Source organism: Meleagris gallopavo, chromosome 24 (assembly GCF_905368555.1).
Source record: "Meleagris gallopavo chromosome 24, MGAL_WU_HG_1.1, whole genome shotgun sequence".
Classification (NCBI taxonomy): Eukaryota; Metazoa; Chordata; class Aves; order Galliformes; family Phasianidae; genus Meleagris; species Meleagris gallopavo.
Window position 1 is genome coordinate 381,781 of NC_139427.1, and position 18,352 is coordinate 400,132.

The 18,352-nt window shown below is 51.1% G+C and overlaps 1 protein-coding gene across 1 annotated transcript; it reads left to right on the forward strand.

The window, feature by feature from the left end:
• Positions 1-1,535: 1,535 nt before the first annotated feature.
• Positions 1,536-13,225, forward strand: RASSF2 (Ras association domain family member 2). The gene is made up of 12 exons (XM_085242867.1): positions 1,536-1,676; positions 2,111-2,259; positions 4,967-5,049; positions 6,117-6,192; positions 6,941-7,092; positions 7,930-8,018; positions 9,758-9,912; positions 9,998-10,099; positions 10,252-10,303; positions 10,379-10,500; positions 11,022-11,119; positions 11,834-13,225. Exons 3-12 carry the CDS (start codon positions 4,991-4,993, stop codon positions 11,901-11,903), a joined length of 975 nt encoding a protein of 324 aa, XP_085098993.1. The 5' UTR covers positions 1,536-1,676; positions 2,111-2,259; positions 4,967-4,990; the 3' UTR covers positions 11,904-13,225.
• Positions 13,226-18,352: the final 5,127 nt, after the last annotated feature.

Here is an 18,352-nt window from a genome sequence, read left to right on the forward strand (position 1 = left end):
CTCGGGAGTCTTCAAGCTGAAATGCTGGAGAGCAGCCAGGGTGCGAAAGTGAGTTTGGATGTGTGCTGAGTCTGGGAGGAAATAGGGAATTTGGGAGAGTTTGGGTGCCTTCCACTTGGGTCTGAATAACTCACATCCAGTCTCCATATGGGAGCAGAAACAAATCCCCCCAGTCCAAAGATGTAGGAGGCTCACATCACACTCGCTGCAGCGTTTGGTGCAGAAAAGCAGCTCAGGGGAAACTTCAGCTTCAGAGCATCCTTTTCCTGTAGGACCGCAGTGGGGCAGAATTTGGGGTCGTCTTGTTTTTCCACGTGGGTTTGGTTCCCATTGTGTTCACTCTCACTGCTGTGGGGTGTCTCTAATTTTCTCTTATTTTTTGCTGTGCTTGCTTTAAGGATAAGCCCCTGTTTCAGGGCTTTGTGCAGCACAGGCAGCTCTGCTCCGCTCTGCGATGCGGCCACAAAGGGCCTCTCAGCTCCGCCAGCCCCAAAGATGCTGCTGGAATACCAATAATCCCCCCTTGCTGCCCCCCTTCCCCGCTCCTTTTGCCATGTCAGTGTTTCCCCACGCCAGATGGCTCCTCCTGAACTCCTCATATTTTACACACACACACTGATTACAATCTGCAGTTGTGCAGAGCTGCTTGTTTTGCTAAAGCAGCTGTTTAGATGATTCCTTTGTTTCTGCCTTTTTATTTATTTTTTTTCCCCTGGTGTGGGCTGTTTCTGTTTAAATTCCTTAAAAAGGAGAGAGAGAGGAAAAAAAAAAAAGCCAGGGAAGCCACAAAGCAGTGGGAAAGGTCAGGAGCAGACAAAGGCTGTGCTGCTCTGACAGAATACTGAGTGCCTCCGTGCACCCCCAGCCCTCCCCCATGGCTGTTTGCTGGCCCCATAACGCCATCCTAAAGGCAGAACGGCAGAGTGTGGAGCGTGTGTGGATCTGGTTCTGAATATCACGGGGTTTGGGGCATTTCAAGGCGGGAGTAACTACTTTAGCCTACGTGGTGAAGGCCACAAAGCATCCCCAGGTGTTCTGCACAAAGTTGGAGCTGATGGTGAGAGTATTTCCAACCTGGGTGCCTGGGATGGGCCATCCTTTGGGATTGCAGGCCTGCTGCTTGGGATAGGGCATGTTTTGGGAATTCAGCTATGGTGCTTGGGATGGGAAACCCAGTCCTAGACCTTGGGCTGGGGCATTCTTTGGAATTACAGTCCTACTATCTGGGGTAGGGCACGTTTTGGGGATGCAGTCCTAGTACCTGGGATGGGGCATCCTCTGGGATTGCCATCTGGTGCTGGAAACCCAGTCCTGACACTTGGGATGAAATAACCTTTGGGAATGCAGCTCTGGTGCTTGTGATGGGGCACTTTTGGGAATGCAGCCCTGGTACCTGGGATGGGGCACCTTTGGGAACTCAGCCCCAGGTGCACCAGCCAGGCTTCATTTCTGATCATACTCCCACGGCTGGGACATCGCCTGGGTCCCCCCTCCTGCCGGAGCCGGGCATCACCCAGCCGAGGGAACCTCTGGGTTCGCAGGGACGCGGTGCGAGACACGAGGAGCTCAGGCTCCCTCCCACTCCTCCCTGGCCGCGCTCCCCGCCCCGCTCCGCCCCACCGGGGGCGGCCCCACGCGGACAGCGGGCGCGGCGCGGAGCAGCGCGGTGCGGGGCGGTGAGTGCGGGACGGACGGGGCGGCCGCGTTCCTCTCCCCATCCCTCTGCCTTTCCTCATCCCTGTCCTCATCCCCGTCCCCGCGGCGGAGGGTGGCTTTACGGCCCCCCGCCCTCCCGTCGGTGTCACCTCCTCATCGTTGCCTTCGCCCTCACTCGTGGAGCTGCGTTTGCAGGGAGCTGCGAGCACCCATCTGCGGGGTCCCAGCCCTGCACGCGACCCCAACCCTAATCCTTCCCCGCCGGTTCCCCCGTACCCGGGGCTGAGCCCCCCAGCCCCGTTTCCCGCAGCCCCCATGCAGCTACTGACGGCCGATGGCTCTGCACGGGGGGGAGTGAGCTCAAGCGAAGGGTCTGCTCGCTCAGCCCTGTGCCATCAGCCCAACCACTGTCAGCTTCGCACCGCTCACCGCTCCCTCCTCTCCCCCTTGGCAGGACGGAGCTGAACAATAGCAGAGCTGGAAAACAATGGGACCGCCGCACCTTCACGCTTAGCTCGGGAGAAATCCCCGCTTGAAACCGACATTTGGACCGGGGCTGGTGGGAACCATCATCGGAGTGCTGCTGGGATCTGCTTGCAGTGGGTGAGGATGTGCAGCCGGAGCCCATCGCCGAGCAATGCCTCTCCCGGTGCCTAAAAGGGGATAATTGTCGCCTGCAGATGTTGCTTTGCTTCTGCATTGGGATCGATGGATGCTCTGATGCTGTGCTGCCCTGGGCAGAGTCAGGGCAGGAGGAGCAGCGCAGGGTTGGGAGATTCCCACAATTCCTCACTGTGTGATGGGAAAACCCTCCGCCCAGAAAGCAGCGAGAAAGTGTCCCCCAAAATGCACTTCTGATTGCAGGAATGGCTGCATCCCTTCTCTCCCACTGAAAATGTCGTATTTGGATATTTTTCTTTTTTTTCCCCTCCTTTTTTTCTTTTTTGCTGGGTATCTCCCCAGGAGCTCTGCAGAAGCAGCTGCTTGGTTGCCCTCTGTGGATTGGTAGATGGGGGTCTACTCTGGGGGTCAGGGAAAGGACCTTAGGAAGGGGGTTTCTAGGAGGGATTACATTTGGGATTGGACGCAATGGTGGCAGCGGCTGATGGGTCCTATTCGTAGGCAGAGAGCGCTGGGGCAGGAGTATTGCTTCGGTTAATTTAAAGCATTGAAACAGCCCCCAGGCTGCTCTGAGTCCTCAGTCCGTGGCAGACGTGAAGGAAATGCATCAAAACTGGGAAACTGAAGCACGGGGATGCCTGGAAAATCTGGCCATGCCAACTGCAGAGGTTGGGCAACAGATTGGACAACACGCACATTTCCTGCTGTTCTGCTGGGGTCCTTTCCAGCACTTCAGGTTTACCAAAGCTACAGCAGAAAATCCATAGGGTTGCAGTTTGGGGATCTCTGTCAGCTGCCCACTCCTCTTCGCTCAGCCTGATGCTGTTGAGACCCAAAAAAGGAAGAACTGCCCCATTCCTGGCTGCTCGGAAGGGGATGTGATGACGGAGGCGAAGGTGGCAGCGCTGCGGGGCGGTAAACAGGAAACCCAGCTCCACTCTGCAAGCATTCAGGGGGAGAAAAAAATGCTTTGGGGGCTCCTCTTCCGCCTCAGAATGGGTGCATTTTGATTTATTCATTTATTTGCCATGATTTTCCCCCATTTGAGGAAGCGAGGGGTTGGGCTTCAGCCCTTTGTATCACTCTGCACTCAGCGCAAAGGGTTTGGGGTTTGTTTTGTCCGCTTTGGTATTGTTGGTGGTGATGTTGCATGACCCAAGCAATGTTATCCTCCCTTAATGGTTACTTCCATCATCTGGATGGGATGAGCAAAGCACTGACTGCTCCACACACTGCAGCTGCCAATGCTTTGGCTTAACCCAAATTCTGGTGCCATGCAGTGCTGTGCCAGGATTTATCCCAACACCATCAGCATTCCCTTTTCCTATGTAATTCTCTGTGCACACGGAGGGTCATTAATTTCTTTCCCCGTTTTCTCGCTGTGATGAACCACGTGGATGGGGTAACGGCCTTGTGCTGATGTGGGGCTGCAGTGCTGCTCATCAGGAAGCGCGCGGCTTCGTCAGCTTTTCCGCTGCAAGATGCAATCTTTGCAGGGCGGGTTTCTCTTCTGCTTTCTGCTTTGCTTTTGCAAATGCTTCCCTCCTTTGGACCACGAGTGTTTTCTGTGGTGTGGTTTGTTTGCTGTAAGCTTGGGCTAAGGATTGCTGCTACCCTTGGGTTTTTGGACACAGGTTGTGTCCTGTGGCCTTGCTTGAATCAGCGACCCCTCTGTGCATCGTTGTGGGTTTGGGGTTTTGCTTTTGCAGTTCAAGTTCTGTTTCTTGGAGCTTTGGGAGTGTGAAGGAACTGCGACGCTATGGGCAATGTGGGAAGTGGAGAAAACTGCAATTTGTGCATCAAGTGCTTTTTTTGCCTTATTTTCTCTTTCTGTGTGAGGAGGGGGGAGGACCTCAGAAAAAGGATTTATGCAAATACATAGGAAAAAGCAAGACCCAAAAAGCCACCCCTCGTAGCCTAAACCTGCCCTGAAGCTGCAGTTCAGCTTCTCTCCAGTTCTGGTTTTGCAAAGTGCTCCAAGCAAATGGGTGACCCCAAAGGTTTCACCCCACTTCTCATTTGATTCTGGTCTGCAGCTTCCAGAAAACATCCTCGTGCTTTAAAGCCAAACCACTTCAAAGGTTGGGCTGCAGGCACAGCTCATGAGAGTTTGCATGAGTGTGATGGAATATTTTGGCACTGGAGGGAATGCAAAAATTCAGTGGGTGTTGCATTAAAAAAAAAAAAAAAAAAAAAAAAGGAAAAAAAAGCAAGAAACCAATGCAGTGGTTGTAGTGTGAACCCAGCTGTTGTGCACGCTGCCTCCTTTTGGGACAGCATGAACAGGCATTGAGCTGGATCCATCCACAGCTTCCTAAAAGAATTAAAATAAATGGGAAATAAAAAAAAAAGGAGCAAAATCCTACTTATTTCCACCTCATCTTGCCTGGCCCTGCAGCCCACGGATGGAGGCTGCTCTAAATGCAAATGTTGGAGTAACGTATCTCCGCCAGTATTAAATTTTCAGTGGGTTTACAACGGTTCTCCCCTTATCTGATTTCTCCTCCTGCTTCCCTGCCCATTGCTTAGGCTGGAGGAGCAGCATTTAATTTTCCCCGTGCCCACAGCTGCTGCCCCAGAGCCTTTTCCCCAGGGGCTCTCCCAAACCCAACCCGGTTTTTGTTTCCCGTCGGCCATTGGGATGCGATAACGCAGAGGCAGTAACGCCTTTTGTCTCTTTGCCATTCAGTTCTGATGAAAGAGGAGCCTGAGGATGGAGTACGGCAGCTGCGAGTACCTGGTCCCCTGTGGGAAGGACAAATTCATCCCCAAGTAAGAGGCACTGCAGAGCTGTGACGCCCAAAGATGCGCACTGCTGTTATCTCCAAAACGTGTGGGGTGTTGGACTTTGAGGGAGAGCCACCCAACCCAAGTGGGATGTTTCCACTGGGTTGGCTTTGCCTTCTCATTCGTAGCACCACTGGATTCGGAAACTCTCCATTTATTTGGTATTTCTTTTGGAGACTCCATTTCTTTGCTCTTCTGGGGCAAAGAATGGTGACTTCCTCTTAGCAAACCAGCAGTGCTCAAAGGGGCTTTTGAGGGGATTTTGAATTGCTTTCTTAGGAATGTGAACAGCTGTTTGAACAGCATTCAGAATTTCTGCTGAAATACTTTTTGCTGGAAAACAAAAAATACAATCTACTCTAGCCCAGTAACTGCTCTTTGGTATGGAAGCAAGCCAATTGCTAAGCTTCAAGTACTATGTTGGGGGTGATAAAGCCTATGTGCAATATGTCTCTCCTGGACTTGATCTCTAGAGGTCCCTTCCAACCCCTATAGTTCTGCGATAACCTCAGATCCTGTAATTATCTTGTCACTGATCCAGTAATGCTGAGCACCATTGAGTTCAGCTGAATTAATGACTGCTTTATGCTATCACTCGTTGCTTCCCACTGATTCAGAGCTGTGCTGGGACGCCTTGTCTTTATTGTTACCATCATCACTACCATTATTATACGTTTGCAGCCAGAGTGGAGCTCAGATTTTTAATTTGAACGCGAGGTCAGGGTTTGGTGCCATGAGCCAAACTGATGAACTTGTGATAACTTGTGACTCCAGCATGACCCAAAGGCTTCAACACTCCTAAATTTTGCTTTTTCAGCCTTGTGACTGACTCCACCAAGGGCCCACGGGCTTCTTTACTTCTTTTTACAAGGCTGGAGAAGGGCACGGTTGTCCCCAAAACCACAGTACTGGAGGGACACCTGGTTGAACTCACAGCAAATGTCCCCAGTAATGGAGACCTACAGGCAGCAAAAGACCCACCTTTTCCCAAGTGAAGCCTTTATACTCGCTTTTCCCCTCTTCTTCTCAACACCTCTCCCATTTTCTTGCAGAAACGAGCTGCTGTTGCACTTGAAGACATACAACATCTACTATGAAGGGCAGAATTTGCAGCTGCGGCACCGGGAGGTGAGGAACCAGGGTGGGCACCAGGCTGGCTTCTCTCTGTCAGAAGAGACTCAGTGGAGAAACGACGATTCAGATTTGATTCAGATTTGCAAGGTCCTAAAAATGCCTGTTAGCAAAGTTCATTGATATTCACTGATCAAATATGGGGGCACCCGAACAACTGAACCCCCAACCCCATAACTCTCCCACAGAAGCATGGCTGAGATTGGCAGGGACCTCTGAGTCCCTCTGGTCCCATCCTGATCCAACAGGAGCACCAGAGCTGGTGCCCAGGACCACGTGTAAGTGGGTTTGGAGATCTCCAAAGAGGAGACACCGCAACGTCTGGCACTGTACAGCACAGCGGTGCTCCTGTTGGTCAGGGGGATCTCCTGTGCTCCAGTCTGTGGCCAGTGCCTCTGATCCTGGCTCAGGGAAGCAATGGAAGGAGCTCCGTCCCCTCTGCCCAGGGAGGTGGTGGAGTCACCGTCCCTGGAGGTGTTTGAGGACCGTGGAAATGTGGCACTGGGGACTTGGTCAGTGGGCATGGTGGGACGGGTTGGGCTTGGGCTTGGGGATGTTGGTGGTCTTTTCCAACCTTAATGATGTTATTCTATGATCGACCCCTGCTAGCACCCTGTCCTTCACACCACCACCCTCAGCCCCTCCACTTCCCAACCCTCCTCCCACCCATTTTCCTGCTGTTCCTCCACATTCGGTGTTTTCGTGGGACTCAGGCGGGCCGTGCCCATCGCTCTGCTCTTTGCAGGAGGAAGGTGAGCTGATCGTTGAGGGGCTGCTGAACATCTCATGGGGCCTTCGGCGACCCATCCGCCTGCAGATGCAGGATGACAACCAGCGCATCCGCCCGCCGCCCTCCTCCTCCTCCTGGCACTCTGGGTGCAACCTGGGGGCACACGGGTGAGTGCAGCAATGCCCCAAGCCGTGGAGTGCAGCCCCCCAATGGAAGCAATCCCAATTAAGTCATTTGCATCAGGGTTTGGTCATGCGGTAACAATTGCAATAAATCGTTTCTCCTAATGAAGGTGAGGCCTCAGGGCTGTAAATATTTGCTTTTTGCCTCCGTGGCCAGATAACTGCACTCACCAGTGAGTCCATGGTGCCTTTGTGCAGAAAATCTCCCTTTTTCCCTAGCGTGCAACATGCAGGGGGGCAAAGTGAGGTCTCTTGTTTTCACTCTGCAAAGACTCCTTTTGTGAAGACCTCAAGAAGCTCCTCCAAAGTCTCAGTTTTCACTTGAATGCACACCAAGTTTTACACTGAATTTTAATCTGTGTGCAAGCAGTTTCTCCAGGACAGTTTTAGAGTTTTCTTTGGTTTTATGAGCACCCGTGGGACCCTATGAAGTGAGCAAGAGCAGTGTCCCTATGGGTTGCTCTGCCATGCTTTTTGCTCATCTCTTAGATATCTGCAAATGGAAAAATAAATGCATGATCTGGGGGTTTTGAGAGACTGTGCAGGAGGTTTGCAACGTGTAGATCTGTAAGAAGGGGGTGGCTGCACTGCAGGGTCCATCCTGCTCAGAGCATCAGCTTCGTGCGATTGGGTGCGCTCAGCTGCGGGCACGTTGGGTGCAGAGCTGTGAGATGGACAGGGTTAAACCACAAACCAGGAGGAAAATCCTGCTCTCCAGTGAGGGGTGGGCTTGTGGGCTCTTTTCCTTTCTCAAAATCACAACATGAGGCCCTGAGGCAAAAATATTATGTTGTTTTTTTTCCCAATTTTTTATTTTACAAGGTCTGTGCTGAAGCCCAGCACCTTGCCAGACATCCAGGTGACAGATGTGGATGCCACAGTGAACACAGAGAGTACTGGCAGCAACACAGGTGAGAGTGAGTTGGGTTTGTCTGCGCTGCCTTCCTTACGCTCCGGTTTTATTTGCAAAACTCAAAAACTGGCATTTTGCTTTTGGTGTAAATCAGTGTCCCCCCTCTCTTAAACCATTTCCAAAGTGCTCCTATTGAATCGCAGTGACCCAAAACCCTTCCGAAGAGGTTGCTCTGGGGAATGCCCTTGGAGGAGGTATGGGAGAGGAGGACGGACACAATCGGGGGATGGAGCAAAAGGCCTCGTGGGAGCGCAGGGAAAAGGATGTTCCTGCTTCCCCTTCCCAGCAGCTCCGCTTTGGCGGAGGAATAATGAGCGCCGTTGTGGAGTGCTGTTACCATGGGGAAGTCAACATTTCTGCAAAGTTTCTACCCTCCCCATGGTGTTGCTGTGTGCCTTGAGGTCAGGCTTGAGGGCTTTTCCTCCCTGCAGAGCGCTGCCTGCCCTGGGGCTTCCTTAACCCCCCCGGGACTGAGACCCACCACCCGCTCACCAACTTTGCTCTCTGTTTTTGCAACAAATGGGACACCATAAAACCATGTTATGCATTTTGCCACTCAGTCAGGGCATTTTGCCACTCAGTCAGGTTCCTTGCTAATTTTTTTTGTTGTTGTTGTGCTGATATGGAAAGGCATCCTGGAGACAGATAAGAGCCAGATAATGCTTTCAGCTTTGAGCCTCACTGCTCATCCGTTTCCTGACCAGGGAGGAGCTGAGCCCTTGCAATGCTTCCAGATCTGCAAAAGTCCTCCTCCTGCTTCCCCTTCCTCATTTTGCTCTGCCTGTGCACGACTCTTTTGTTTTTATTGCCCTGGAGACCTGTTACGGATTGCTGGGCGATATCCGCTATGCATTGCCTGCCACTGCTTTAGGCATATGATGTGACTCACAGAAAGAAGTCTTTATTGTACTTTTCTCCAGAATCCTGCAAAATCAGTGCATAATGTGCATGCGCAGCTCTTCGTGAGTGCTTAGTCACTGGTGTGCATCTGGAACAGCACACACAGGAGACTGTCTCGGCACAGACATGCTTTGAATTAAAACACCAGCTTGAGCTGGAGGGGTTCATTAAAAATGGATGAAGGGTGAGTTTATAATAATCTGGACGTGGGCCAGTCTTCATGCCGAGATCTGAAGCTCTGGCCTCATTTTCTTGCTCTCATTAAGGGAGAGAAAAAAAAAAAAGTTAAATTATGGAGGAGCGAGTAAGGTGCTCAAGTCCCCAGGAGGCAGAGTGTTATCCAGGTGGTGCATGGATGGAGGCAATGACTGTGAATTAACAGCTTCGTTTGGGAGATGGGGGAGAGTAAATCCTGTGGGAGATTTGTCCACCTTTTATGGCTGTTTTGCCTTGCAACGTGCATCGTGACAATTGCATCGAGGACCCCACTGCTTATCAGCTGATTATCAGTTGAACCATCAGTTATTGGTTGATCCTATTGGTTATTGGTTGAACCTATTGGTTATTACCGATTGACTCCATTGGTGGTTGCTGGTTGATTCCACTGGTTGTTGGTTCACCCTGTTGGTTATTGTTGGCCCCATTGGTTATTATTGGTTGACCTTGTTGGTTCTTGGTTGACCCCACTGTCTACTGGTTGACCTCGTTGGTTATTAGCTGACCCTGTTGCTTATTGGTTGACCCAAAGCAGAGCAAAGAAGTGATTTCTGCCCAGAGAGTTGTCTCTCTGTCTGTTTGCCTGCCTGTCTGTCCTCAGCCCCTTCCTGGCTTTTCCAGGCACCACGAGGCTGCAGCCAGAAGATCCCCCACAGCTGCTGCGCACACGGAGCGATGTGGGTGTGCGGCGCCGGGGCAGCTCCCGAACCCCCAGCGAGCAGCGCCGCATCCGGCGCCACCGCTTCTCCATCAACGGGCACTTCTACAACCACAAGGTGAGACCCGAAGATCCATCCGCTGGCACCGTGGGTGGGGTTTTGGTTTTCACTCAGAGGGTGACACGCATCTTGTGCCCTACAGACGTCCGTGTTCACGCCGGCGTACGGCTCCATCACCAACGTGCGGATAAACAGCACAATGACAACCCCGCAGGTGCTCAAGCTGCTGCTCAACAAGTTCAAGGCAAGTGGGGGAGATCCTTGCACTGGGTATTACTGGGAGCTCGAGTTCCATGGATATGAGATATAAGGGGAGAGCAAAACAATGGGATTTTCTGTTTGTTTGTTTGAAAAATCCCGAATCCCACCGCAACGCTTCTTGATGTCTGTGCTCAGATTGAGAACTCGGCGGAGGAGTTCGCGCTCTACATCGTGCACACCAGCGGAGGTGAGGCTGCAGGAGGGGGCAGCTGGGCCCGTTGGTGGCCTTGCTGCTATAAAAACAGCGCTTTTGGTATTGCAGAGAAGCAGAAGCTGAGGGCCACCGATTACCCGCTGATCGCCCGCGTCCTGCAGGGCCCCTGTGAGCAGGTCTCCAAGGTCTTCCTGATGGAGAAGGACCAGGTGGAGGAGGTCACCTATGATGTGAGTTTTGCCCTGGGGGAAGCTTTTTGCCTCTCAGTGTCCCCAGAGGTTGCATGGGCTGGAAAATGTGGGTGGGCGCCTCCAAAAAGGGGCTTTGCAGAAATTTCAGTCCCTGGGTGTGCATCCAGGCTGGGCCAGGCTGAGAGCACCTGATGGAGCTGTGGGTTCCTGCCTGCAGAGGGATGCAGAGCTCCCTGCTTTTTGCATCTGCCATGCTCCATCTGCCTCCTGTCTCCAAATCTCTCAGTTCCGCATCCTTTGGCACAGATGATTTCCTTTTTTGTCCCAGTTGGGAAAGCGCTGCTCATGGGAATCAGCTCTGCTGTGCCATCTGCTGGATCCTTTGCACCCCTGGTGTGGCTTTGTTCCTAAGTCAGAGCACAGGCGAGGCAATTTTGCGTGCATTTGGGCATAGATAGCACAGTTGGGAAGTGTGCGTGTGTCTCTCCCTTGATGTGAAGGACCCGGGTTTGGGATGACAGAGTGAAATGGAGATTTCCCTACATGTCTCTGCCCTGCAGGTGGCACAGTACATCAAATTCGAAATGCCCGTCCTCAGGAGCTTCATCCAGAAGCTGGAGGAGGAGGAGGACCGCGAAGTGAAGAAGCTGATGCGCAAGTATGCAGAGTGTGCCCTGCTCAGGAGAGGTGCTGAGCTTAAAGGGCACAGCTGGGGGGCTCAGCTGGGGGCCAGAAACTCATTTGCAGGGCAGGCAGCATCCCTAATGCATGCACAAGCGTTTGCTTTTTGCATTATCCAGAGCTTTCTTGGCAATGTGGATGAAAAGAGCAGCTTGCTGCTGCTGCAGAAATGCTGCTCTGGAGCCAATCCTTGCAATAACGCCAGGCTTGCGGTGCAGCGTCAGCTCCCACCAGTCTGCTCCCCTGGGGCAGAGTTTGGCTGCAGTCTGTGCACGTCCCATCAGGAGGTCTGGGCTTCCAGCCTCAGCATCTCTGACCTCTGCTTGAGCAGATGCAGCAGGGAACTTGGAAGCATTGGGAATCTCAGCTCCATTTGCTTTGAAGAGCTCTCAAAAAGGAAAAGAGGTGCTCCAGTCCCTCCAAAACTCTGACATTCATGGGTTTTTCTATGTATAAAAATGATTAAAAAGCAATTTTATTCTTCCAATTTAAAAAGGCTTGAAAACAAATCAGTGTTCCATATTACTGGTGGGAAACTGAACTTTTGACATTATACTGAAAAAAATTGGATGGTTTGGGGAAGCCAGCCCTACATAATGCCATGACTCCATCCATAGAGCAGCGAGTGCTGGTTTCCTGAAGCCACTCTTTCTCAGCTCAGCTCTCTTTGCTTTTCCCTTTGCCTTTCCAGGTATTCCATCCTCCGGCTGATGATTGAACAGAGGCTGGAGGAGATTTCTGAAGGTCCAGCAAGGCTGTGAATGCAGCTCTCATCACAAGAAGCTTGCATGAAGGCCATCCTGCACCGAACCCTACATTCCCATCGCTTGGGGAGCATCAACCAGGAGCCAACCCATCCTTCTGCATAGGGCAGAATGTAGCTATTGCCATGCCCAGATGTCACCCCCAAAAATGCAAGCCCCTGCGATGCTGGCACACTCAGGTAGCCCCGTCCCATGCACAGGACTCGGCAGCTTCTTTGCAGCATCCTTGGCGGACTCTTCTTCTGCAAATGCTTGTTCTGCTCCTTGCTGGATGCAGAGCCACCTGCAGGGCTCTCCCAGTGGCACAAAACTCAAATCCTTGCAAAAAAAAAAGATAAAAAGAGGAGATTAGGGAGCAGGGCAAAGCTGCTGCAAATGGGCATGAGAGGGGCTGCAAGTGCTCAGCAGCAATAACCCAGGCTCAGTTTGGTGCGCTTCTCCCATACAGTGCCTGGAGGAAGCCAAACAGCACAAATGATTCCTCTTAGAAAAGAAGGATATATATTGGAAAAAAAAGCACATTTGTCTTGCAATAATTCACAGGTGATGGGAAGCTTTTGTACAACCCCAAAGGACCTCTGAGAGTTGCTTTCTTCCACTTTTGCCATGGAAAGCAAAACAAGATTGAATGTTGGACTTACAGTGAAAGAGTTTTCCAGCGCATTTTTCCCTTAAGCCCACATCTGGTTGTTTAACCCTCTTCTCCCTGTTCCTAATTTGCACTAATTATCCTGTGGGATTTAAAAAAGAACCACCACACACACGATGTCAAAGCTCTCTGGTAGCCAAATGCCAATTACTGCTCACCGGAGCAACGATGGTGCTGAGCTGCCCTGAGAGATCGCTGCAAGGAACCTGGAGCAGCACAGGGACTCTGTGAACTCTCCTCATCTCATTTTTCGGGGGGACTTTTGCATGTTTGTGCATTGAAACTGAGTCTGGGTAATGTTTCTCCTTGTGTGTGAGGGGATTGAGACAGAAAGAGGTTTATTTTGCCAGGCAAAAGCCTCCCTCCCTCCATGTGAAACCAGCAATATCTATTTTATACCTCGATGTCAACTAAAACTCTGACTTCTCCCACTCTTGAGTATTTTGCAATGTATCTTTGTTAACATTCCTTTTGGTTTATGGTACCTTTTACACTTTTAACACAAGTTACAGGAAGTATTGTCCGGTGTCAAAAGTGTTTTGTGTATTTGGAGGATGATTGTGGCATTGCTTTGTTTATTAACAAGAAAACCAAAATATGTAGCAAATTAATACAGTATGGAAGCACGTGAGTTAGAGCTGGTTTTGTTCAGAATAAAGCACTTTGTGGACATGGTTTGTTGGGCATAGTGGGGGTGGGTCAGTGGTTGGACTTGGTGACCTGGGAGGTCTTTTACAACCTTAATGATTCTCTGATTCTGTGGGCATGGTGGGGATGGGTCAGCGGTTGGAACTGGCGACATTGGAGGTCTTTTCCAGCCTTAATAATTTATGGGGATGGAAGGAATGGGTCGCTGGTTGGATTTGGTGATCTTAGAGGTCGTTTCCAACCTTAATGATTCTATGATTCTATGGGCATGGTGGAGATGGGTTGGTTGTTAGACTTAATGATCTTAGAGGTCTTTTCCAACCTTAATGATTCTCTGATTCTCTTCCAGAGTGTAAATTTCACCTCTGAAGGGAGCCTTGTGTCTTGCTCAGTCTTGTTTAAACCCGCTGAAATTTTCAACCTGATGCGTTTTGTTTTTTCGCCTCCCAGAGGCCGAGCTCTCTGGAAGCCACCATCCCGTGTTGCCCATCCCATTGAAAGCAATTTATCCCTCCCTGTAGAGGAGGGGAATGTGTGACGTTGGCTCTGACCAGAGATGCTTTATCAGCTGGGAAAATCCCAGTGTGAGCTGAGCTCCGTGCGTGCAGACGGGAGGCGGCACAGGCAGCGCGGCTGTGGCTGCAAGGTAAGAGCAGTGCATTGCTGGATGGCACAGCAGAGAGGGGTGAGAAATAGCAGGGATGGAACTGGGGGTCTGCAGGTTTGCAGATCTGGGGGTCGGGGTGGGAAGAGCAACCCAGAGAGGTGTGAACTGCAGTATTACCTGCAATGTGATGCGTAAGTGTGGATGCTGCAGGGATAATGGGATGGAAAAAAGAAGGAAAAAGGAAGCCTTCATTTGTCTGTTTTCTTTTTGTGTGCGTTTCCACACCTGAAAACATCTGGAATAGAGACTTGTGCATAACTTTCTTTAAAACAAAAAAAAAAAAAAAGTGTTGTTGCTACACTATTTGGAATACAGGTCCTCTAACAGTGCTGAAGGTGGCTAATTTAAGTAAGTCCTTTTTTTAGGAAGCTCTGCATTTGTGCTGCCTCTCATGTGTCAGACTTGGAGGGGGGAATCACGCCTGGCACCTTCTATTGGGGGAAATGCTGATGCAGGGATGCTCCATTGGCTTTCACTCAATCGGGGCCACGGGGCTCTGCCTTTTCAAAAGGCTTTTGTCAACACAGCTCAGCGATGGCTCAGCAGCTTTGGCACAATCAATCTATTTGCTCAGCCACAAGGGCTAATGAGGGGGCACGGGGGGGTCCTCACTGCTGCTTTTCACTGGGGTGCAAAAACCAAACTGCAACTTTGCTGGGATACTTGGGATCATTCACATCACAAGTTGGCACTATGGAAGTTTGCAACACAATGGCAGTGCTGATCTTGTGTGTATGTTGAATGTGGTAAATGGATTGAATAGTAAGTTAAAGAATAGATTCAATATATCAAATATATGGAGGCGTCCAAGGCCAGGTTGGATGGGGCCCTGATCAGCCTGATGTAGTGGCTGGCAATCCTGCCCATGGCAGGGCGGTTGGAACTCGGTGATCTTTTAGGTTCCTTCCAACTTAAGCCATTCTATGGTTCTATGATATATATGGGGTTTTCCTGTCGGTGGTAGGGTAGTTGGACTAAATGATCTTGAAGGATCCGTTCCAACCTAAACCAGTTGATGATTCTTTGAATATTTTGAATGGATCAAATACATGAAATCATAGAATCGTAGAATGGCTTGGGTTGGAAGGGGCCCCCAAGATCATCCAGTTCCAACCCCCTTGCCATGGCAGCGTTGCTAACCACTAGATTAAGCACCAGATGAAGCTGCCCAGGGCCCCATCCTGCCTGACCATCTACACCTCCGGGGAATGGACATCCACTACCTTTCTGGGCAACCTTTTCCAGCACCTCATCAATTGAACAAGTTAACATTAAATATATAACATTAAATATATCAAATACACTGTATATATAATATATAGAGAGAGAATCTCTCCTACGAAGATAGGGTGAGGGAGCTTGGGTGATTCAGGGTAAGAGAAGGCTCTGGGCAGGACCTCACTGCAATCTTCCAGTACATAAAGGGAGCTTATAAACAATATGGAAACAACTTAAACATGCTCTGATAGTGACAGGACAAAGGGGAATATTTTTAAACTAAAAGAGGGGATGATTTAGTTGGATGTTAGGAAGAAATTCTTCACCATGAGGATGGTGCTCTGGCACTGTGGATACCCATCCCTGGAGATGCCCAAGGCCATGGATGGGCCCGTGGCAACCTGAGCCAGGCTATGGGAGGGGGTGAGATGATGGTGCTGTGTGGTCCTTTCCAACTCAACCACTCTGCGATTCCATGGTTCTGTAACAACTCTTCCAACCCAATCTCAGGCCACCACAACCCTTCCTTGCAGGTTACTCGGGATGCGGCCCCGTGACGCCTGGTGCTGGGTGGCTGTGCTGCTGCTCGCCCTGTTCAGCAACTCTGCTGGAGGCCGACGTGGAGCTGGAGGAAGAGCTGGGGGACGCGGAGGAGGAGGAGGCGGTGGAGGAGGAGGGCTACGTGGGGGCTTTCGGTCCATCTCCCGTGGAGCCAACACCGCAGGCCGAGGCTCCAAGATGGCGAGTGCCATCGCAGCCGGTGCTGCCGCAGGGTATGGGATGGGGCTCCTGGGGCGCCCGCGGCCCTCCCGCCTTGGTCATGGCCCCCCGGCCCCACGGCAGCCCCCTCCAGCTGGGGGATTCCATGCTGCAGCTTGGCCGGAGCTGGGGGCCAAGCGGGGACCCCCCAGCCGAGCCCCCAGGGGACCGTGCGGTAGCATCGTCCCCACTCTACTGCTGGCAAATGCCATCTGCTGGGTCAACCATGGGATGTAACGCTGCGAGTTGACGTGGGGAAGGGGCACAGCACTCTTCAAGATGAAACCATGAGTGCTTGGTGGCGCACGGCAGTGCTGGGAGGTGGGATGGGGATCAGGGAGGGGGGAGATGCTCTGCTGCCATCTCAATTCCTTGGAACCCTCTGCCAGCAGCCATCACCGTGCTCGTGGCAACCTTGGGATCCTGCAAACCCATCGAGCACATGAAGAAATCAAGCCCAGCAAGGAAATTTCAGTATTTCTACCCACACATTGTGCAGACACGGCTGGATTGACCCCCATCAGCCTCAGTGCTTGTCCCGGTTTTGCATGGTGTGGCAAAACCAGGAAAGATGTTATGAAAAGATGTTCCTTTCCCCAAAGAGCACTGGGACTCAGCTGGGGACACGGGGCTCCAAAATGGACCCCTCCAACTTGCATTAAAGTTTGGTTTGGAGACAGCCTCTTGCTCCAGTTTGCAGTATCAGGGCATCCTGTATTGGGCTGCAAATTTGCTCTTGTTATGGGGAGCTTCACACCAGCTCCACTGTATTTAGCATTGGGTGTAGCCCTGCACTGCCAAGAGATGTTGCATCGAGGGTGGCACCAGCACTGATAACACTGTGCAGGGAGAGACCCCTCCTGCCCCATCCGTCCAGCCTCAGTACGACCGAATCTGCTACAGCCTTCAGCTGCCCAAAACACAGACAGCTGTGTGTTGCCCTGTCCCTGGGCTCTGGAGTTCCAGGGTTTGCCTTCTGCAGGTGTTTCACGTTTGCAGGGAAAAGAGGGGTTATTTCAGCTCTGGGCTCTACATTTTCTCTGCTCCTTCTCTTGGGTGGTTGAACAACTCCAGAAACGCAGTTGACCCACAGCAGCTGATAACAAAGGAGAACTGAACAAAATATTGGGACTCCCCCTTAAAAACATGGGCTGCCTCACTGTCAGCCTCCTGCAGGTGTTAGTTTTTGTTTTATTTCCCCATTGTTCCTATTTAAAATGAGTGACGAGCCCCAGATTTGCATCTTCCTGCCTGTGTTTTACATTCATGCTATGGCTGAATGGACAGATGACACTGCAAGCATCCTTCACTCACCTCTCTGATTTGCAGCCTGAACTCAGAGATGCTGCAGCTCCAATGCAGCCCCCCCTTTTTCTTGCTTTCTCTCTTTCAGAAGCATGCAATACATGGAGACGTGCTTCAAACCTCCTGCAACCCAATGCAAGACATTGCAGGAGAGGTCAGGGCATTTGCATGCATTCTGCTCTCAAATCGCTACTCATGAGACCTGAAAGCTGCCTAGGGAGCTGTGTTTGGTAACAGTTTGGGAACACATGCATTGCACAGCCATCTCCAGAGCTGCTGGTTGGAGCTGAGGCACAGCTCAGACAGAAGATGGAGCTGTTGGCCACTCAGCAGTGCACATTCCCAATACAACCCTGCCCTGCTCAGCGCAAACTCACACCCAACACACTCATTTTGCAGCTTCTTTTAGGCACGTGTTGTGTTTTTTTCTGCAGGATTTTTTTTTTGTCAAAATGAGGGCTTAACAAGGAGATGTGGCGCAGAGCAGAAGATAACCCCAGCCCGTAACTTCTACGAACTTTCGGGCGTATTTCTCCTGATCTGAACATTTCCTGCCTGCTCGGCAGCACAGTTCCATGCACACTGCAGCGTTTCACCAATTAACTCAGTGCTGTGTGGGCAAGGAGGATGGAAATGCTTTTGTATGAGCTTCCTCCGAGCATTTCTCATTGTTTCCATCTATCCCAGTGGGGCTGGAACGGCACTGTGTTCTTTGATTGAAGCATAGGAAAAAGTTTCGGGGTTTTTTGGGGTGGAAAGGAGCACTTTGTGAGCTCAGCCCTTCCTTATGGAACATGGGAGTGCACCCTACTGCCTTGCACGTGTTGCCAGCCCCAATAGCAGAGCCAACACATCCTTAAGGGTTTTTATACCCCAAATCCTCCTCTTCACCACCGCTTTTTGCACTGCTCTGGCACAGGAGGGATGCAACATCTGGGATCATGGATTTATCTCCCCCCCTCATTTTAGAAACTAAGTGCAAAGATCAAACCCTGCTCATTTCCTGACCACCATCTGATTGTTCGCCCCACTCACTGCTCCTCTTACTGACAATCTGAGATAATGTGATGATGCCCATTTCTAAGTAGATACCTTCAAGAGAAAAGCTTTTATTTTCCTATTCCCAAACACCTATGGGAGCTCCAGATCCCCATGATGTCTTCTTGTGGTTTCCCAGCTGCTTGTACTCAAGAATAATCA